Source organism: Centroberyx affinis, unplaced genomic scaffold (assembly GCF_046629955.1).
Source record: "Centroberyx affinis isolate AG114_WGS23_722 - 3 ecotype Tasmania unplaced genomic scaffold, CSIRO-AGI_Caff_v1 ptg002686l_1, whole genome shotgun sequence".
Lineage (NCBI taxonomy): Eukaryota > Metazoa > Chordata > Actinopteri > Beryciformes > Berycidae > Centroberyx > Centroberyx affinis.
The window spans coordinates 15,289-38,662 of record NW_027280868.1 but is presented as its reverse complement, the minus strand read 5'-3'; the positions used below and the strand labels follow the sequence as shown (position 1 = coordinate 38,662).

At 40.9% G+C, this 23,374-nt stretch overlaps 1 protein-coding gene across 1 annotated transcript in view; it reads right to left on the bottom strand.

The window, feature by feature from the left end:
- The window catches only part of LOC139657450 (peripheral-type benzodiazepine receptor-associated protein 1-like), a 65,513-nt gene that overhangs the window by 34,044 nt on the left and 8,095 nt on the right, over nt 1-23,374 (bottom strand). Inside the window, exons 3-6 of the mRNA XM_071535292.1 lie at nt 4,458-4,565; nt 3,890-4,018; nt 2,106-2,282; nt 775-957 (exon numbers count right to left, since the gene is read on the bottom strand). Of these exons, the coding sequence (XP_071391393.1) occupies nt 775-957; nt 2,106-2,282; nt 3,890-4,018; nt 4,458-4,565 (597 nt within the window). The remainder of the gene's footprint in view (nt 1-774; nt 958-2,105; nt 2,283-3,889; nt 4,019-4,457; nt 4,566-23,374) is intronic.

Genomic DNA, 23,374 nt, shown 5'->3' with positions numbered 1-23,374 from the left:
ATTTATATACTGCATTTGTGAACTGTGTGTATTTTTAGACATTTTGGTCAGTGAATGGTATATCTGAGCATCACGTTTATGGAGGAACAGGGAAGAATTGTTTCTAAAAATTAAATGCAGAGAGGATCAGAATTAAATGCAGAGAGGATCAGAGTATGTGACTTCTGTATCTTTGATCAGGCCCAAGTTCAAGACAGGGAATCATCTCATTATGGCTTCTGGCAGATTAGTAACGGCTCCAACAGCAAGCCATTATATAACACTGCAAAACAGCATCCATGCCAATGTAAACATACTCTCAGCTTTAGAAAAACCCCAGTGAACCAAATTCCACATTAACAAACAACGTATAATCCCAACCGTAGTACTAACACCATCCACCCTCCTAGGTGAAAACACATGATCTGATCAGTGTTAGTTTGCCCTAATCACAGACGTAGCTCTAAACAAGGTGCACTGTCATCACACTGGGTTTCCAGAAACTCTCCACATATAGTTTTTGAACCTGGACATTGACTGAAGTTGTATGTGTACATCTTGCTAAGTTAAAAAAGCTTCTCACTCCACAGCAACACTGATGTCCAGTGCCTGGACATTGCTATTTTAATTTGATGTCTGGAGCAATAAATGTTTGGTGCTTTGAGCTCATCTGTTCAGGTGTGCATGGACCAGGCTCACTCATTTTTATTAAAGCTCTTTATCACCAACAGGGGTCAGTGTAGAGCTGGGCTGGTTTCTGATATCAGGTGATGCTGATAACCTTGCTGACTGTACCTTCTCTTCCCCGTCTTCCTTCTGGATTTCGACAGACTTCTCTGGGCCACCGGTGCCGGGGCTGTGGTCGTGCTGCTCTCTGGATGATGTGACCGACAGCTGTCTCTGGAGCCGCAGCACCTCCCTCTGAGACTCCCTGAGAAGCCTCTCGAATTCCAGTCTGCCAGATGGAACAGGGGAACCCTACACACATGCATCAACAGAGACAGCCACAATACAACGTTTTAATCAATTTGGAACATATTATCCTTTCAACTAATTTTCAAAAGCAAAATAACACGATGGCACACATTTTTTATGTTTGATTGTGTGTGCCTTGAGAATGTGTGCACTTGTATTTGTGTGTGGTTGGGAGTTGGGTGGATTGGGGTGGTGAGTTTGGAGACTGGTGGCTCATATGATCAACCAGTGTGACTATAAAGACAAACTCGCCATTGTGTTTTTGTGAAAGTTCCAATACTCACCACTGGCTGCAAAAGTTCATACTGCATACCACTTACTAAAAAGACTTAGATGGCATTCAGAATGATGAGCATACTAATTCCAGTCCGTAACATCTGTAGTCATGTGCTTTGGGTTCAGAAATTGGCCCATTTCCCTTGCAATTTAGAGCTATTAGACTTCAAAACATTTTAAGCTAGTGTTTAATAAATCCCTATTACTCGAAACAGTGGCAAGTATAAAGTCTAAAAGCACAGTCAGAGAGGACAGTATGTAACATGAATCAGAAACATGTGGTGAAATTAACTAAACTAAAATATCAATGGCTTCCCATGTTACTTTTTTCCAGCCAAGCTGAGAAAGCCACATCACCCTCCTTGTCATCCTCATCACATTGTGGAGATGTGTTTAGGTTAAACACAGGCTCCAACACCGACACTCCCATTAGATCAGAGTACAGCTCAGCCTGTTAGATCCTTCACTAATGATCCTGACAGATGTTCACATCCAGGAAAATCAGCTCTTAAGTCACAGTACCAGTAATTAAAAACAGGCACTTAGAGAGGCAGCCTATTCCTCCACTGTCATCTAGACATCAGCATTGACGCAGCCTTTGTAATAGGGGCTTAGGAGGGACTTAGGATGAGCAGTACCCATGCCTTCCAGCAGAGAGCAAGCATGTGGCATTATGAGCCTGTGGCGAGGCTGGGGAAAAGGGCTGGTTGACACAGTAGACAGCTTATTATGGTTAAAAACATAAGACAAAAGCAAACAATTGGTCTAAACTAAATCTTTCGACGCAGAGGGAGCTCTTGTCCAAATTCATGACCATGGTTCAATCTGGGCAAAGGAAACAGATTCCAGTTACTGAGGAACTGTGTTGTCAATACCTTGGCGGTGCCTAGCCGTGCCTCCAGCTCTCTGCACTCCTGTTGCAGGACAGCAATTTCCTTGTCCTTAGACAGCAGTGTGTCGGCGTGCTGGGCGAGGTCACGGGCTCGCTGCCGGGCAAACGCCCTTTTGTACTGTTCCACCGACCCAGGCCTGACCAGTGATGGGGCGTTCACCTGTACGGGAGCAGGGAGGAAACCGAATATCAGCAAGGAGCAGCTGGTAAATAATATGAAATCAGTCAGAGGGACAGCGTCATAAACAAACCTCAGCAAGGCAGTCAAAGGTTATGAGTCCAGTCATGGAGCTAGAGCAACAGAAGAGTTTCAATTGACTATTGATTGCAGCTCTCTTTTAAGTGTAAGCATTTCTTGGTTCTCACTGAGATTAAGAGCACGTGGTAAGGCAAATTAAATCAGTAAATAAAATGTCTTGGTCAAGATTAGGTCCAAACACAATAACTTAAGAAACACTGCAGAGCTCTTAAAGTCTTGATCACTCTTTGTTAGTGTAGCTTTACTGCACAGCTACATTGCTCTGCCCTTCAGTGAGCAGCAAGGGGAGAGGGGGAGGGTGAAGGGGGTAGTACGAAGGGTCTCTCCCTCAGTCTGGTGAACAGGTGCACACAGAATACACAAGGAATACAGAAGCAGCAAATGGCTGTGGCAGCCAGGACAGAGATAGGTGGTCTTCGAATTGGCTCGCTAGACTAATATAGCTGTTTGGCAGAGAGCTGGGCTGGGGGTCTTTCCTGCTCAAGATCCTTGCTCTGTTAACTCAAAAGACTCCTTCATACTAAACATATATAGTGTGCATCACTTACAGTACTCTTGACCAAATGGTAATTTTATTGGTGAGATGTGATCATTATTCACTTAATTTGTCACAGACTAGACATGTATCAAATATAAATTAATAACAGCTTGTCCTGTACTTTGAGTGTTATGCCAAGGTGCTATTAAGTGTTATGTTCTGTCTCCATCAGACGTGTTTGGTGACATTTGGAGTTATTCTGTGAAAGCAAAATACCACATGCCACTTTTACAAAGCATTATCTCCTGGAACAAATTTTGTCAGTAAAAATTATGACAAGAAATAATGCAGTCATCTATGTTCACTAAAAAGTAGTAAGGGACTAACAAACATTAATTTTGATGAAGTTACATTTGAGTGTGTTTTATGCCATTACTACAGAAAGAGCACAGCTTACTTAATTGTTCCTCCTCTCTGCCTACCTCCATTGCACTTAGCTCTCTAACAAGCAGCCCTATAAAATCAGGGTATTTTTAGACTTGTAACCTATTGCCACCGCTAACTCGTTACTTACTTTATCTCAGAAAAATAAATGCTGATATTTTATATCTGTGTATATCGGTCTAGAGCACAGGTGCTAGCTAACTAGCATGCAAAGTTGTAATCGTTTTGGACAACATGTTTGCACATCAGATGTTAACAAAGCAGATGGAAACACTGCTTGAATAAAATTTCAAGAGTATCCGTAAACTAAAAACTAAACCAAAACTGAAACAGTTGTGTTCTTGTAGCTATCCTCAATGATCCACTGAACTATTCAATGGCATGCTGGTATTCTTCAACAATGGCTCCCATTCACTTGCTGAACTATTCCATTCAGCTCATTACTGGACATTATGGTGATGTGGTGATTTGGATGGTGGTGCTTGGTAATGAGTCACTCTCATCATTTGGGCCGGAGTGAGGACAAACAGGCTGGACAGTGCAGTCAGCTGTGACAATGTGAAAGGTATTTTTTGGTGCAGTATACCACTCTGAGGTTGGCCTCCTGCAGTTTGCGAGCCCTCTCTTCCAGCCTCTTAGCAAGGACAGCCAGCTCTGTGTTCTTCCTCCTTAGCCGCCTGACCTTCTCCTCGGTCTCTGGGGCACTGCTCTTCCGCTGCACACAAGGGAAACAAATATCAACATCTGGCAGGGCCTGCAGCAAATACTAAAACAGCAATGCCAAACAAGAAAGTCACAAACACAGTACACAACCTGAACCTTAGCAAAACGATTCAAAAAGGCTATGCATGGCTTGAAAAGGAATTCAATAGCAGTAGGTTTGGCTTCCTAGTTTTGTATCATCTCTCATCTGCCAGTGCTGCCGGTAGAAAAAAAGCACACTGACAAAAAACAACAAAAGAGGCTATTCAGAGTAAGAAAACAAGTGATTTATTTATATGCTGAATAAATAAAAGTGACAAAAAAGCGACAGTGAATGTTTCAGCACTTAACTGAAACACAGCACCTTTTTTTGCTGTCTCTGTACACCTGGCCTACTTTCTAGCAAGTCTTCAGTCAAGACCACAAACTCCTTGTATTTCTTTGCGTCTTACCAGCAGGCCATTCTCCTCCCTCAGTGTGGTGCAAGTCTTCTCCAGCTCATCAAGGGCTCGCAGCAGCTCGGAGTTCTGACGCACCAGGAACCCATAGTCAGTACCATTCTGAAAAACAAGCCGGACGAAAACAGACACAGAGTTCAACAACTTTATTGGCTTTTGCCCTCTGACAAAACACCAGCATACACAACAGTAGCAGTGTACCTATTTCATTAAGAGCAAAATAGAGATGAGTCCCATTTTTGCAGTATTGCTTAAATCGTTTGCCACCTCCGAGTTACTGAAAAGCCATTCTCTGCTCAGTTGTCAGCTGCTGTTGTTTGTACAGCGCTATCTAACGCTGGCTGACAGATGACAGCCCATTAAATAGGCTTTTCATTAGGACAGCTCCATCAGCCCACCACTGGCACTGAACACCTATTATCCCACACTAACTCACAGCACAGGAGGAAGGAGAGCTCTCTGGTCTCACACAGCACTATAGAGAAGGAGGAAAGGGAGACAGAGGGCAACACAAGAGAGGGTGATCATATACACATGATCAGGACTAGAACGCTCTCTTTGCCTTGTTCAAGACTGCAGCCTGTTGTTATATATTGAAGACAAAAACGCATTCTGAAGTATGAATTTATTGACTGGATATCAATCCCTCTTTATTAATTATCAAGCCTTGGGTGTTACATGAATAAGCTTGTTATCCTGTGAGCTCTCACTGAGGGGACAGCCGGACACAGCAGCAGTGGAAGTGGCTTTCATACCCCTATGGGTGGTTTCACAGCACAGATACTCAATCTGGTGCATTAAGAGAGGTTACCACTAGGCTGAAAGAAGAGACTAAATCATGGGTGTTTATCATCCATGTGGAGGAAACCTGGCAGTGGTGGATACCTCAGGTTGGTCCATCATTTGAATGGAAATGATGTCACCCTGGTTTTGTGTTAGGGATGCTCTAAATGGACCCTGAGGGGTCAGAGAGAACGGGTGGGGAGTAGACCTGGCAGATGAGCGCAATTGCGGCAGCGAGAGCAGATGGACGAACAGGGCGAGCAGATAAGCTGGAGGTGAGGGGAGGGTTTGTCCTCAGTGTAAAACACATTCAACGGCACAGTCACCTAGACTGACTTTGCTGCTTATGCGTGATGAGAGAGCAGTAACTGTTGGGAGAGCTGATGCTCCCGCAGGTTATCTGTGGTCAGCTTGACTAGTGTGAAACGGTCTGCATGTGCCTCCAACTAGCTCCGGAGTAACTGGAGACAGGAGAGTGAGAATGAATGTACTGAGACGAGGTCTGATTGTGTCTGTGTAAAAGCACATCTCATAATGTCTCCATAATACTGTGAAATCAATCTGAAATCCCTCTCTGCCATAATGAAACTTCAGTAACACAAAACTGATGTAATATTAAACAACCTGATGAAATACAATGAAATGAGATTATTTTGCTTGCAGACAATAAAGGTAAGGGATCAAAATCACGCTTCATATAAGGTTACCATGAGATTGAGGAATAACTTTGTTGTCTTGGTGACGGCTGATAATGGGCTATCTGGTGGGTCCCTGGAGGTGTTTTAATGCTACCTGTTTTATAAGTCAACACTAATGACCAGCTGTTGACTAGCCTTGCAGCTGAGGTTCCCGTGTGTTCCCCCTCCAACACTATTGTGATGATAACGTACAGGGCAGCCTCTCTGAATGCCTAGTTAGTGGGTTACACACTAGCGCCAGAAGGCCCATATGCTACGGGGCAAGAACACACAAACTAGGACACACAATATTTTGACTGGCTAAATCATTAACATATGATCTGGCGAGGAGAAAACTATTATAATACAAGCAAAGGATGAATGTAGCAAAAGTAGTGGGTAAAAATAGGCAAAAAAAAAATGTGGGAGCTAAAATGCTGAATGGCTGATGGCCAACAATGCATATGAATCTGCACAAACATCCAAATTAAAGTGGCAATAAATCTAAATTGGTTGAGGGAGACAATCATTTCCTAACTGCTATATCTGCTATATTGTTGAGTGATGGCCAGTCCCACTGCAGTTCACCAAAATGGATGCAATTTACCGTATAGTAAATTTCCATCACTGTCTAAATTAGTTGAGCAAAGCTTGCAGTCAAAGCAAAGATGTGACTGCTACTTGTCACTGTAGGCAAAAAAAGATGCTTCTTGCACTACATTTATAATCAATACAGGCAGTGAGTCAGCAAGTACATCACCCTTTAAACTCAAGAGCTCCCCGTGGGCATAGCCGACGCACCAGCTAAGATATTCTACGACACAACTTCATCTCATTATTCTGGTAAGCATGACTGCGCCTCAGATTGCTGATAAGGAAACGTGAAGCTATTAACAGTTCATATCCAGTTCACAACCCTAATAATCTAAAAAAAATTATAGAACATAAGAGAACCAGCTCAAGTAAGATAAAAAGAGCAATACCATTATTGTTGTTGTGGGTCTTAGCTCATTCTTGCCTTAATAGATAGAGTTAATGCCTCTGACTGCTGGTCAGCTTTTTACTGATTATTGAGATATTTGGTATACATTTTTGCTGGTTCAACACTGACATAGGCACACATTTTCAGAGTGTATGAAAATGTTCCTTCAACGTCTTGAAAACCAACAAAAGCTTGATGAAAATTCCATTTTACCGTCATGAACTATTTGCTACTGAGCCGTAAGTGTCTGAGAAATTCCCTCCTCATCCTAGGTGATGTATTAGAAACAATGGAGAAACTGCTCAGAAAAGTGTATAGCTTGGCATAAAAAAGACAAAAGATTCATGCCATGCACTTTATTATCAGCCTATTTGCTTTGTTGATGATACATGAATTTTTCAGGGACACAGCAATGTTGCTGCTTATTCTACTGTCTTGGCACAGTTGATTTATCTCTTGTGCTCATTATCAGCTACTTGTAATGTTGGTGATACAGGAGCTTATTTTACTACTGCCTTTACTATAAAGTGCTCTAAATAAAATTGTCTGGTAAATGTATAAAATGAAAATGTTATCAAATGTGTTGATTTTTGTGTATTTTCAAGATATACCGTATTTTCAGATACATTCAAAGCTTATGACACAAAATTTAAAAAATTTAAAAAATGTAAAACAATGGACTGAGGTATTAAATCCTAATCAAAATGTCACTGTACTTATGCATCAAACACAATGGAATTGTCTTTATTTGGCAAGCACTGATAAGACTTTATTTGGACAGTCCAATGTTAATACTCAACTATCAGGTGACAAAAAGTAGATGTTCAACAAAGTGTCAGTTGCCTATTTGCTGCATCTCTATAGACTATGGTAACCTTAACCCTGACCTTAGCCTAACCCCAATCCTAACCTGACCCTATTTCTAACCTTAACCACACTGAATTTCTATAGACTGCTTTTCACATTATTGTGAGTATAACCTGAAACTCGATCCAAATAAAGTGTGATAAAGTAACCACCTCAAGTGAGACACAGAAGCTCTGTACTCAAAAAAGTGAGATTTTCCAATCTACCTACACTTCATGCTTCCCCCAAATGTCACTGAAGTGACGATCCAATGTGGTAAACCTACAGAAAATACATTAACACCAGGAATATTCCTGGTGGAAACTGTTGCAGCCCAAATTACTTTCACAGATTGAGACTAAAGGGATGGGAATGGAAAGAACCCATCAGGAAATGCTGTATGCTTGCCCTAAAAATTTGAATTGAAAAATCTCTAGGACTCATCTACAATATACACAAGCTTAATAATACTGAGATTTTTTCTCAGCAAACATCCTCTTAATGGCTAAAGGAGAGTTAGCCTCAGCTTAGAGATGAACCTTTGTGTCCTTGAGAGTTATTTGGCCATCGGTTACAGGAGTCAGCTGGTCCCAGTGTCCCGGTCTGGCTCTCAGGACAACTACACTAAAGCCCAATCAATCACCTCATAGGCAGGCCAGCCAGGGTGAACTCCGCCTCCGCCTGCCTCCATTCTCATTCTAATGATCTTGGAGTCCATCCATGTCTTGTAATTGTTCCCTGGGAAGCATATAGAAGCACACTGATGGCTTTCCTTTAGGCATGAGGTAAGGCTGGGTACCTGCAATCCACAAACAACGCTATCATTGCTGCCACTCAACAGCAAAAGGCTGCTGGTGGCGAGGTCTGCTCAGGGCCAGTGTTTTAGCATTCAGTCAGTTCTCCTCTCTCACAGTAGAGCTGTTTTCACATAGGTCTGGCTCAGTAAGCCAGGCAGATGTATCTCAGCAGCAGTAGGGCAGGAGTCCCTGCATGTCTGCCAGGGAGAGCCGGAGCCCAAGGCAGGGTAGACAGGCCTAACAGAGCCTGCACCATCTCCCTTTGCTCTGGCCTGGATCAGTCTGCCATTATTCTGGATGCAAACAGATAATTGAAGGTAGTCCTGTGCTTAAAACACAGATTGACAAAACACTTAGCCTAGACCAAGCTGGTCACCATAGTAACATGGTCTTCAGCATGCAGGTCACTGCGAAGACCATTTATGTACCATAGATGTAATTATTTTTGTGTGTGAGAAGCAACACAACAATAACCCAAGACCAGAAAAAAACAACAACAAAACAGCAACAAAAATAAATAGTTTAAACCACAAATTAATGGCTCATTCAACCCTTCATCATTAACATAGATGATAATAAATGTGATGGGAAGACCTATTTAAATATGTAAAACGCTGTGATTTGCAACTGCAATACACATAAATATTGAAGAGATGATGAAATTATTTAACTTCGTTTCATGAAACTTAAAAGATTTGCTTCCATCAAAATTGTATTAAGGTTGAATTCAAATGCAAGGATTCATTTGTCTAAACAGAGATGTTTTCTTGCTCCCTTTTACATAATTAGAAAGTAGCCTAACTTAGGCCTTTACAGCCCATCATATCCCTGTGAGACTGATCCTGTCTGTTAAACCTCTATAAGACCCCTTGTGTGACTGAAGCTGGCACAAGCCGGGGGATGAGAGGTAAACACCTTTACTGATCATTGCCTTGATAATTTTGCTGGTGTGTGAGATGTGTGCTGTGACAACCTCAATGGGATCTAGGTCAGCTTTTCATCATGGCGCAGATCTCTAGTGCTTTCTCTATTCCCCTAGGAGAGTGGTTGCTTCTCAGATTGTTACTCACAAAGAAAGTTACACTTTCAGGTCTGTACATAACACCTATTCAGACTCACAGTCAAACTCAAAGGACATCCACTAAAGGACAAACTCAACAATCACATGGTTGAGTGTGACAGTTTGGCAACACAGCAGGTGGCTCCAGCACCAACAGATTTTACAACAGAGCTTATGAATAAAACTAAAAGTTGAGCAATGAGTGACTTTAATGCCATTCATCATAAAATAGAGTTCTCACAGTCAGGCAAAGCAGCCTAATTTGTGTTGAATATTTAAATAAGAGAAATATTAAAGAGACTTTTCACAAGTGATTTACATCAAATGAATTATCCAGTTGCATTAAATCTGTTGCTAATAACAAGCAGAGAAGACAGCTGCTTCATAAAAAGAGGAGGCTAAATTGCCATTTGATTATCTGGGTCAGTTCCTGTTCTGTATGCCTCTGAGGGGGGAAATCAAAATGGCTTGGAGCTTTTCTGGGATTCCTCCTTTTCTTCTGTGCATTTTACTGGAAGCCCAGAAGTAGAAAAGTAACAAAGAGATACTGCTATGTGGAGATGAAGGAATAAATGTTCACAGGAAAAACTAACAGTGACAATGCATTGATATTAACCTGGCATGGCATCAATCAGTGTGTATAGCAAGGTTCATTTGGAGCTGTGACACTGATCGATTTAGTGAATCACAATGGAAAAGCTGAAGGAAAACATATTTGGGGGCTTTCTTTATGCTTGAAGCAGATGTAAAAAAAAACCAAAAAAAAAAAACCTCTGGAATGTTAACCACATGTCCATCAGTGTTAAGTATAGATTTGTCCAAAAGTGCAAGTGAACAAAAATAAAAGAATGTGGGAGGTGCTGACAACAAAACTAGGAACAATTTTGGGGAAAAGAGCAAAAGCAGTTAAAGCTGTACCAAAGTTGATATCAAATGTTTGTTTTTTTTATCATACCACAGGTGACTTTCTTGTTACCCATCCACCAACGATTGAATAGAACGTTAAATGGGGATACGCATATCTGCGAGGATGCTTGTTCTTACATGTTCATAGGGTCACACAAACCAGATTATCCTTTGTCTGGGATCCACGGGAAGCATTTATAAAGCATATGGAATTGCCTACAGTGTGGTTTCACAGAAACACATACATCAGCATTTTCAGCTGACAGCTAGAGATCCCCCCACTATAAGCCTCTAAGGGGACTGAAAGATAAAGACACACACACACACACACACACACACACACGGCCATTGCCATTGTTCACTCCCACAGGGACTTGAAGGGTGGGACTGGCAGTGTTAAAAAATACAGAAACCTTTACTTTCACTGGTTACTTGGTTGCCAATGTTCTATTGCCATTCCCACAGAAAGTGCACAAAGCTTACTACTGGCTAGGCCTAGATGGAAAAAAGTTATTTCAGTTTACTTCCAGTCTGACAGCTGGACCATGTGAACAGAAGATACATTTCCAGAAGTTAATGGCCCTTACAACCATATAGCAGTTACATGAAAAGCCAGGCCAGATATGCTGAAACAAATGCAGTATACCAGGACTGACTAAACTGAGGCTGGGGATGTAATGCTACTATGTGTTCATAGTACGATTATTGTCTCCAAAATTATCATGATTTGCACATTGGTTGTCCATAATCCTGAATAGGCCATCAGCTTCTTTTTGGTTGCCAAAAAAAACGCCCACACTACTGACTTGACGCATTTCTTTGGTGTGTAGAGGGCTGGTGCGTAGTTTCCCTCTGCCATTTTAATGATTCTTTCAACAAACAAGTTTAGTGATTTAACAAAAGAAAGGCCATAGGCTGACATAACATAAATTTAAAAATTTTAATTTCTCATGCAATTCTGTGGTCTCATCCTTCCATGTCTTTCCATAAATATTTGGGCTTTAAAGGCCTGCATTTTCAGAATTCTAAAAAAGCTAATTTGCAATTTTCCCTTCACAAAATACAGGGAACCATTTCAGAGAAATCCTGCAAGTGTTGACTGTAAACCAAGAATGGAATATACTTTTCCAGCAACTCTAGTGAACAGGTTGGCTATTTTTCTAGGTCAGTTAGAAATGTTTTCAGCATTTCTGCATATTAACCTTGCAGATTATTATTACTATATGAATAAACTCTAATGGTCCAACACTGTTGCTTAGGTTAGCATAGGAAAACAGGTAAATATGAGGCTATTAGGCATACAGCTCACGTGTGCGAGAAGGAGAATGCATAGCGCAGATGTTAGGATGAGTATAAATACATTCTTGTAGGGTAATGTCACAATTTACTGAATCAAATGAATGCTTGCCGTAAAATATCGTCATTGTTTTTTATTGCGGTATACCTCAATACCGGTATATTGTTGCATTTCTAATTGTGACGATTTCTTTCCGAGAGGCATAAGACATTGTTTGTAAGAATTTTAGGAAATCCTCCACTCACCCAGACATAATTACTGTGAGTGCTTCTGGAGTCAGACATATCCTCCCTGAGGGCAATTTTTATTCTGGGTATTCAGAATAGTTCAATTTCATTTTTGTAAAAGCACCATTGACAATCTGGAGAGACTGCAGGTACTTCCCAAGTTTCATTCAGCAGCGTCGCTCAAGGGACTAGCATGAAGGAGGCAGTCTGCTGCATCTGGAAATGTCCTTTAATTAATCCAGGCCATGTCTGCTCTTTGCAGTAATGGGGGGAGAATGGCTTCATCTTGTAGACCGTTCCTCAAACGCCACATGCTCAGAAAAATGACTCCTCCACCAGTTTTAATTACCAGCAGAGGAGGGAAACAAAAAAACAATATTCAACAAAGACTGGGAATAGTTGCCCTTCCACTGAAGTGCATACCAAAGGCTTTCACAACACCAGTGAAGCGTTACAATTGAGAGCAAAATCAATGGTTCACTTTATCTCTGTCTCCCACACTACATTCAATCAGTGGTTTTCTAATGAGGTTTCCTGAACTGCTCTGCTAGCATCAGCACTGTCATATACCCTCGATAGACATAAAAAAACGTTATGGAATGAATCTGTTTAGATCTGCGTTGCCTCGTCTCCCACAATAAACCATCCCTTGTAATCTTGTTGGCTACTGTATCACTAGCTACAGCTATTATGGTTTAACACACCACTGCTTGTGCTTCTTTCTTGTTTATGCACTGCACATGAGTCTGCGTGAATGACAAGAAAATAATGGGTCACCATCAATTAGGGAACATTCATCTCCAGTGTCAAGTCCAAATGCAGAGATTTTTTTTTTTTTTTAAATGCAGCTTGCAAATACCTTTTCCAAGCTAATTTATTGTCCTGATTATGATGGACGTAGCAAGATTGAACTGATTCGTGGAAAAAACAAAAGATGGCAAGTGCTAAAACCCAATGGTGATATATGGCACTGTACAACTTTCTTAAGGGAAGAAAATCGGTAGGCTGCTATTGTTAGTAGCCTCAAACGCAGCAGAGAAATATCTCTCTAAAAACCTAGACATGGAAAGAACCAGAAAGCACCGGAGAACGCAGTTTGTGGCTCTTCGTATTTTAATAACAGCAGCTCTCCCCCTACACTCATATATAAGTCATGAAGCAGCCCTCTTAAGTGTCCTCTCAAATCCCCTCCTGTATTTATCACGACTCATCGCCCCAGGGCACCTGACGATGACAGATTAGGGGGTCTCTCTTACAGCGCTAGAGAACAAAGAGTCTACCAAAAACACCCCTTTACTCCCCTCAGGCGTCCAGCACTCTCTTCGTCTGCCACCCCTTATACACATGTCCTGTGGGTGAGGTTGTTCAAAATTAAAATGTACTGTCTGAAAGTGGCCCCCAATGTTTTTCCCCTCCATACATTAATGATGTACCTGAAGTAAACACAAGAGGTGGCATGGTGGCACCTGTATATCTCTATGTGGTATAGCCCTGGGTGAACAGTTTAGTTTACTTCCAGGGATTGCCATCCACTGCATTAAGATTTGAGATGAGTCATGGTGTCTTCTCATAAAGCAATAACTCATCTGTCACGCCAGCAGTGATTTCATGCTTGGTGCAAGTTAACAAATCATTGTGAAACCAATCAGTTAAACTCATACAGAAATTAAAGAACATGATGGTTAACTCCATCTGTGGTTGTTCTCATGGTTGCTATGTTTTAGCATCTCTAATGCATGGTAGGTATAATATTAATTATGGCAACTCATCCCAACAGCCTACAGATCTTGTCTCTATGTGAATTGTCTCAGGCTTTCCCCTCACAAAGCCTTTACAATGTTGGTCTTCCGACACAGTAATTAAAATCCATACTAGCCTAGCAAGCTGCTACCTCATCATCTCATAGTCCACAAATAAAAAACATCACATTTTCCCAAGCCTCCAAGGGGCTTAATAAGGTGTTAGACATGCAGAGGACATCTGGCCTTTTAAAAGTCAAAAGATGGAGAGCACGAGGGGTCGCCAAATTATTCCATTTAGTGCAATGTCAGCAGAAAATGGATAGAAGGGAGACAGAATGTAGTGGAGATGATTTGTCCCTCCCCCTACCCTCCACAGGCTGAACCCTGACAGCTTCAAAAGGATATGAGCCTTAATCTTGTCAAAGAGAATTGCATATGCACACAAGCCCCTCAACCCCCCACTATCACAGCAACAACTTAATTTGTGGTCTAGCATAACAGAAATGCTTCAAAATGGCTGGATGGAATGTGCTTTATCACTTAAAAACATATCAGTCATCATGAAGGGGAGAAGAGGCAGCATTCAGCTTTATTTAGGCAGGCAGACACATTCAAGTGCGCACACTCTGCCCTCATCCTCCTACACACAACCCTGCTAAGCTTACACCCTTTCAATGTAATATTCAAATGTTTTATTCACGGTTTCATGATGAAATCCCTTGCATACAGAATATTTACTTTTTCTCCCACAAAATTATTCTTAAATTAGTTTTTTTAGTTCCTTAATTTGTCAGTAGGGAATCATGAGCAGCAAAGTTAAATTAAAGAGAGACTGTACAATGGAATAACATTTAGTTATTTTGATTGCATCCATTTAGTGAATTAAAAGTCTCACATGACTTGGGTTAAACAGCCTTTGGTGATCGCAGCTTTGATGAAAACATCCGGAGTGACAAAAACCTGACAGACAAATATGGGCACACCATTCAACCAATTTCATTCTACGGACTGGGCCGACCTCCACAAGCTACAATTCATTCAGCCAGAAATGGAAGTGCATAAAATGGATTGAATAAATACATCCCACCAGCCCACAACAACCTCGTCACTTCTCTTGGTGTTGCCAAAACCACTCCTTCTACTCCGTCACTGTCATCATCGAAATGTTATCCAGCCAACACCTTGTCTCGCACTGCTCACCATGTTAAAGACTAATGCTCAGACTGAAAAAACCCACGGCTGTTTCCTGTGTAATCCTGATGAGAAACCAACAGTGGGAATCCCCACATGCAACAGCGTATCGCCGCAAATCATTATTATTTACAGAGGTGATTTAATTTACAGTTTGTATGCTATCTTGTTTACAATGGCTTCATTGTGTTGAGGTATTTGTTTCTTAAAGGTTAACACAACTTAATCTAAAAATTCATGTACTGTAGGTTCTTCCTATTGTCTAGGCCAGCCCAGTCAATATTCTTTAACATGTACCACTCTCTCTCCAAGCCAGAAACCAGAGAACAAAGACTGGAACCTGGGCTATCATGAAGATATAGGGGTACTGTACATTTCCTGGTTTGGAACTGATAATAATGCTTACCAAGAATATAACTTGTTTAGGTGTTAAAAAACAAACCATATATTGAACAAAACTAACATTCACCATCTAGAGATCAACTGAAGAGTTTACATCCTGTCGAGGTCACAGGTTCAAGTCTTTGTTCTCTGCGTTGTTCATGTTAAAAAATATTGATTGGACTGTCCTTGAAGATAGGAATCACAATAAATTGCTAAACTGAGCGGTATTCCCCTTAAGGGCAACAATCAAAAGATCACCTCAAAAAATATGAGGGGACATCAAGGTTGACCTTGAAAATATATCCCACTATACAGATAATACAGCAATATTGTCTAGAGGTGAGGCATGGCTATGAGGCACATACATTTAACATATTCAGAGCAGTGGGGAGGACCGGGCTTGGCCATTAATCTGAAGGTTAGTTTGCAGACTACAGACTGAGCCATTAACAAGACACACAGACACTGTCTAGGAGAGGACAGGAAAGGGTCAGAAGACAGTCAGTGCATCCCTGGCTGATAACAATAGCACACTGTTTGAACACTATTATAAAACACTACTGCAATTTTCCAATACAAACCTATAACCTATCACATTCAATAATTGTAGATCTGGGGGAGGTGCTTCAGTAATACAAGGCCCTAGTGACCTTTCCTGACATTCAGTGGGTCCACAAAATTAGTGTCCGTTTCCTCCCCCAGGCTAAAGCATTTCCCATTGTGAGGGGGAACACAGGTAATCATGGGTTTAATCTCACCAGCGTTTCGGGAGTAGGTCCAAATGCTGCAGAAATGTCATAGAGGGCAGAGAGCCCTTGGAGGATGCTGAAGACGTGGCTGTCTGGCTGCAGGCCTGTGAATACTAACATGAGGAGGGACTTCTAGAGACCCTCTGTATGATATAGCTAATGATTGGGTTAAAGCCTTTAATGAGGCAAACACTGCGGGTTAGGGTTAGGTAACCCTAACCCTGCAAAACGGAGCACAATAAAGAGAAGTCGACAACCTCAGCTGACGGCAGGGCTTCAATACAAAGTATTCCCCACCATGTATGCAGATAAAGGCCTCAACGACTTGTGGACCATGGTCTTCACATTTAATTTGGTGTCATAATTCAACTTTATGAGAGCATTATCAGGAGGCATGATGGTGGAAGGAAAATGGAATACAATAAATGGATACTTTAAGGACATTCACTTGCTGGATGAAGGTTAAGGGCCAAATGTGATGGGTAGAGATAGATTTATTCAATGGAGGTTGGGTTTGAGATGTTCAAGACAAAGAACAGGGGGTAGAAGAAATGTATTGTCTTGCCTTTGCTATGTTAAAGATGTGAAAATGGCAAGAGCTTCTTGGCTGTGGGAGAATACATACTCAAGGACTCATCCACCCTTTCCCCATGATTATTTTGTTGTACAGTTCTCCATTCTGTCTCTCTTAAAGACATCTGTCCAAAATCCGCTCTGACCATGCATATAGTCAGGACTTGTCTACGGTAAAGAAAATATTTAGTAGGGTGAAACAGAATATTAAAATAAACAAATAAACAAATAACACGATTAAGAGTCTAACAGCCCTGCAATGTTGAATTTTGCATCTCGGATCTCCCGCTTGAGAGTCTGCAGCCTAACTCCCTGCGGGCCACGTGACCCATAAAGTGGTGAACGGAGTGACCAACCGACCAAAGCCGCTCTCAGTGGTAGCTAGCAAACTACTCTTCTTAGCATTTCAATTAGCTCTGTCACAGCATGTCAATGCTATAGTAGATCTTGAGCAACGTTTAGGTGCAAAAATTTGCTCATTTAAGTGCCTAAACTATAGGATTAGGCACTAATGTGTGTGTATCCCAGATTTGTGGTGTGGCTGTGATGCTCAGTTTCTTCTGAGCAACATCGCTTTAATTCTAGCATTGCATGAGCTTTACTACAATGAACAAAATCTCACAAAATCTCACAATAGGGCATACCTAAATTAGGCAAAGTCCCTAATGAATGAGTTAATCAGGCCAAGTCAACTTTTGCTGAATCTTCATCTTAATACTATCTACAATAGGTCTACATCATTATAGGAAATTGGATCAAAGTATAAATAATAATCAAAACTCAAACAGGCTACAGAACCTAGCAAATAATCCAATCTCTCTGGACATGATTCAGGACAATGGGCAGAATTTTGCCTAATTTGGTGAAGTGCAATATCAGAAAGCTAAAACACACAAACAACAACCTTGCCATGCAGTGCTTACTCACCACTGATCTTTCCACACTCACAGTGGGCAGACTCTTGTGACCCCCCTGTGACCCTGTGTTCCATTACCAGACAGGGCCAGCAGCCCCCTCTAGACAGACACATGGTGATGTTTGGATGTATGGGGAGAGACCAAACACTCTGGAGATGAACCTAGCACTCCTCTGATGAATTATTCATCAACCATAACATCCTAGACGGCCACTGAAATACACCATCACACACATGCACACACACATACAAGTAGCAACTTGTGGTTTACAGGAGCCATAAAGAACAAGAAATAAGAATTAGACTTCCACTGAGGTTATTTAGACTGAACTTTGTCTGAATGGCTCAATTTTTAATTATTATAGTTTCAATAAGTAAACATGTCATTATGCCAATCAGTGCAATTCGTAAGGATAGCTGGATTTGTATAGCAAATTTCAGGTCATGCCATGTCCCCCGCACACCCTCATCCCACCTTGCATGATTTCATCTTCCATCATCTCTATTCAAGTAGGGCTTTGCACAGTCTCATAACTTCTAATTTCATAACCATTATTTAGTGTTGTTATTTAGGTTTCATGATTTGCCAAGAAATCAAAAGATCTGTAATAGTCATGGCACTATAATGAAGAAATTAAATCATTGAGCCAAGTGAACTGTATTAATACAGTAATACATCTGCTTATCACCATCAAGTGTTTCTTTACTTCACTCCCTCAGTGGCAGCAGAGCAACATGTGATCAAAGTGGATGCCACGCAGCTGACAGACTCCAACAGAGATGCTAAAAATACACCCTCTTTGTCGGAGTTTGTGTCTCACTTCAGAAATTAAGGGCAGATTTTTGGTAAAATCTGACTATCAAGTCTTATATACTGACACGCTCCACTTTCCATTCTCCCATAGGTACAAACTGGGTCAGTGCTGAGCTGTAGGGCTGGCGTCACAGTCATGCGCTTGCTAAACACCCAACACTCTGCATTTAGCAATAGGTCAATATCAAAGGGAGCCCAGACACAAACACACAAAGCAGAGAGTAACTCGAAAATACCATGATCCACCAACTCTCCACTGCTAGGAGTGGTCTTTCACCTTGAATATTACACTGACAAGGCTGTACTTAGAATGTAATACCAACATATTGCAACAAAGTGTCATAACTTTGATTTGGGAATCAAGAACTGATTTAAATTTGGAAGCATATACCAAAATTTGTTGTAAATGTGGGAATAATAACAGGATGCAAAAACATGACTTTCGACTCTTTTGCAATTGCACTTGTCACAGAGCTGCTTTAAGCAGCATAATGTAGCTCTCTAGAATTTTTGCTGAGCTTGAGTCATATCATAATTTTCATGGTATGGCAAGTGACACGATAACAAGATGTCAAAGCATAGCTGTATTTACAAGTTAGATGAAACCCTGGCTGACCACAGATTGAGTGACAAGCACTCTGAAGTTTGGCTTAGTTTTACATGGTAGAAAATGCCATTGCTAAATGCAATGGTAAAGGCATACATTTTCTCAGAGCCAGAGCAAGTTTTCCACAAAAATACATATTCATTGCAAGTCATAAGACCTGGCCATAGATTCTGTTTTCCAAACTCTGAAGCTAAAGCTGTGGGGGGAAAAGGTAGCATGACTCCTAGCTAGGGCTGAACAATTAATCGAAATTTTATCGAAATCGCAACATGGCATACTGCAATTTTCAAATCGCAGGAGGCGCAATATTTGTTAAAGGCAAAATGTGTGTCAAAATACCATTTTAAATTAAATATTGTCATGCTGCAGAGATGTTCTGGCCTACACATCATATTCTACAGACTTAAGAAAACATCTTTGTTTGGTACAGATCCCCACAAAAATCACACCATAATCATTTTAATACGTTTTTCAATGAAAATGAGAATAATGATGTAAAAATTATCATTCCCTCTAATATCGCAAATCATATCACAATTGCAATATCAGTCAAAATAATCGCAATTAGATATTTTTTCAAAATCGTTCAGCCCTACTCCTAGCCACTGAAGAGAATGAAACACCACTACCACTGTTAAGGTGTGATGTAGAAGTATGTTTTTAATAAAGCTAGGGAGAAACCAAAGCTGGGACGTTTGTGCCTTTTATAGTAGACCACTGAACAAAAATATTGATTTCAAAGGATCTCTGAAACTGTGCCAGTTTGGCCCAGGCTTCATCATTTCCTGGGCTGTGGCTGAGGGATCACAGCTAAATACAGGGTCAATCAGATAACATGATTGTCTTCAGCAGGGTGGCTGAGGAGAGAGCAGGTTCTGTACGACCACTCATCTCTTTAAGCTCTGTTCAGAACTCATACTGTGTACAGCCAACAATCATCAGAGAGGCAGCCATATGGCGTCCAGACAGGTGTTGGGAGTGCAGACCACAGCGGACCACACAGTTAACTAGCTAATTAGCCTTCAGAGGAATCGTGCTTCTCTTTCCATGAAGTGAAAAGATTGGCACTTACAAATGCTTTTTCTAAGTTGTACTCACAGACTAATATAGTTTTTCCATATCTGTTCTCAACTAAGGATGCAAGTAACCCTAATCCTAACCTAAGATTCAGGGGAACTGCCTGTATTAAAAACAGAAATTACCGTTAAAAAAAGTAGCTGGCTCAAAAGGACTAAGTACTTGGCTATCTGGCCGGCAGCCAACACTTGTGTGTAACACTCCTTGCAGGCAGGATTGCTGTCCATTGTACCATTGTTATTTATGTCTCCCTTACCTTTATTCTTTAGTTAGCCAAAGAAGTATCTCAATTATTAATCAAATCAAGCAAGCTTGACTTCTTTTGTTAATATGCAAATACACCTTTGGCACATGATTGGACTGGGTGATCAGGACAAGACTATAGCACAAGGCTATACGTATGTTGTTATATTGCCAGGATAATATATTGGTGAGTTAATTTTTTCAGCATTTGCCATATCACAAAACAGACTTAAGGTGTGGATTGTGTTTATAGTGTTTTTTAAAAGATAATTTTCATGGCATTTCTGCTTGTGCGTCAAATCTCCACACTTCATTTTTGTGCTAGTGGAGGAGAAATGAGCTTTCTTCTTGTTGCATCTCACCTTATCCAACAGAGCGTCCAATTGTGGAAACAAATGTGAAACTTAACAGTCACTGCTTGCATGTGTTTCTTATGCTCGACAGTAACGTCACTCTTTTTAGGTGTCAGAGGTGTGTAAAATTGTCCCGCCAGCTCAACTGTGAATTAATTGATCAGTAACCCACAACAGGTCATGGTATATTGAAGCTACATCACAGTTAAGGTGAGGTCTGCAGATATGCGCACAGTCATCAATCTTTTAGCAAATCATGATTAGTCATCGTCAGCAAATCATAATTATTCTAATTTGTTACACCAAGCACATTAAAATAATTAAATCATTAAGCAATGTATAGATTCACTAAAATAAAATGTATTTATTCAATTAAATCAAGGTCTCAGAATGCATGAAAAGACACCAAAATAGAGGTGCAGAAAACTATGGGAGACCATGCCACTGGACCCCACTAGCAGGTTACATTTTCTCTTTGGCTGACTACTCAATGTGCTTGTGGAAAACACTGCTACATGACCTGCAGAATAGTGCCCGACTGTAGGAAATACATCCATCCTGGTAAGTCTATCTCAAAAGCTTCACAGACCTTTTATATGGAACATACAGGTTTGTTTTGCATGCAGGTTTATAGTTGAGAAACTTGTTAATTAAGTGGTTTTCCATGCTTGGCTCCAGGTATTTAATTACACAACTCATAGCTCTGTCATATTCGAATCTCATTAACTAGGCTTCTCGGTCATAAACCACTGCTCAGCCTCTCCTTTTAACCACCGCAGAATAAAGTTTGCTGAATGAATGTGAAACCGTTCTGTGATGTTGTCAGCAGTTTTAAACTGAGGTTCCCTGGAGATTGCAATCATGTCAATCTTTATCACGACAATAAACCATATCATCTGCCAAAGTGAACAGGACACAGACACACAAACCCAATAGCATTAGCAGTGCTGTTAGTGCCCTCCCTGTGTGTCTGGTGAATCAACAAACTAAAAATTTAACAGCTTCAAATGAATACCGTGTTTAGACTGGTACAACAAACCTGGGATATCTTTATGCTCTTTGGGCCAGGACACAAAGGTTCATGTAGAACCAGAGGACCATCAACATCACTTCACACAATAAAACCAGCCATCTCCACACACACTCCAAATACAAGCCAGCCATTTCACATGGGGGTTGGGTGGGCATAATGTCATTTTCATGCTACACTAGTATTACCCACCTTCCTCCTACAATAGCTGCTCTTCTTCTTTCATCCATGTTTTCCTCTTGTTGATACCATTCCTGCTGCATCTCCCTGTCTATTCTCCCCCTTCCTCAGGGTTCACCTGAGATAAGATGATGCCCATTGTGTGAGCAGTGTCATAAATCACAGTTTGCATATGCTTGACTAATACCACCACTGGACCAGAGAGATTCATGGCATGCTCTTTAATAATGCATCCCACACACACAAACATGCACACACGCGCACACGCACACACACACACACACACACACACTAATTATGGGTGGAACTGGTGATGAGGAAATAAAAAGACAGTTACCCCCACTGAACAGCATATAAATAATAATCTCCAAGACTGACAGCCCCCTGTTGAATAACACAACAGCCCACCCCCACTGGCCTGAAATGGCCAGATAATAATTTCTAATGCATCATTTAAATGCTCCCTTTCAGCTCCTGCGGCCACAGATCTACTCCCATGTTGTGCGTTGACAGTTTATTAGGGGTTCTACTAAAACCTGATTGTGCTGTTTATGGGGGGTAGTGGGGTGTGGTGGGGGTTTTGGGGGACAGCCAGTGGCAGAAATGATACTACCTTGTATGCTGAAATGAAGAAATGATGTCTCAACCAAGGATACATGGCCAACTCATTGAGAGAAAAGAGGACAACTGTACAACAGTAGCGGCCCTCCTTCAGTAGCTAACAAAGAAAATCTATCTAATCCCAACAACTTTTGTTCCATCCATGGCCTTGACAGAAACCTGAATTTTAAATTGATTTACCACGAAACTCTTAATGATTACAAACGATATACAAAAAGGAAATAGAATTCGGACATGGACAGAAATAGCCAAACATTTTTAATAAAGTTAATTTTGCCATTTCCTTCCAAGCAGTGCATGATCTAAGCTTCACCTGATGTCAACACCAATTGTAGCTGAGAGGTAAACATAATCTGATGGTAAAAAAAGACATGAAATGCTACAGAGCAGGGGTTTATGTAGAAGAATGCATGACAATGTTTTTCCTCAAAAGGCAAAAGCTGTGGCAGGAGACTGGCAGCTGAGCCTGGCCAAGGTTGATTCAGCTGCCTTCTGTTCAATTTACAGGATGTTGACACTGTATCTCCCGTTTCCCCAAACAAGGCAACATCTGCAAACTTTGCTGTTTGTCTGATAAATGTAATCTAACATTGCAGGGAAATCCTTAAAATTTAAATCAATGTTATTTCTGCCTATATATACTTAGATTTTTTATGTCAATTGCTGTTGTTGCCCAAATCTAATTTTAATAACATCAGATACTTTTTGACAGATCTGTATTTTGTTGGCTACATGGAAGAATTAAAGGATTCTAGTGGTTCCTTAATCATCATGTCTCTCATTTTACAAGCTGTACAAACACGCACCAGTTACATGAAAATCTCATCTCATCCCTATTGATATTCAATTGGCTACC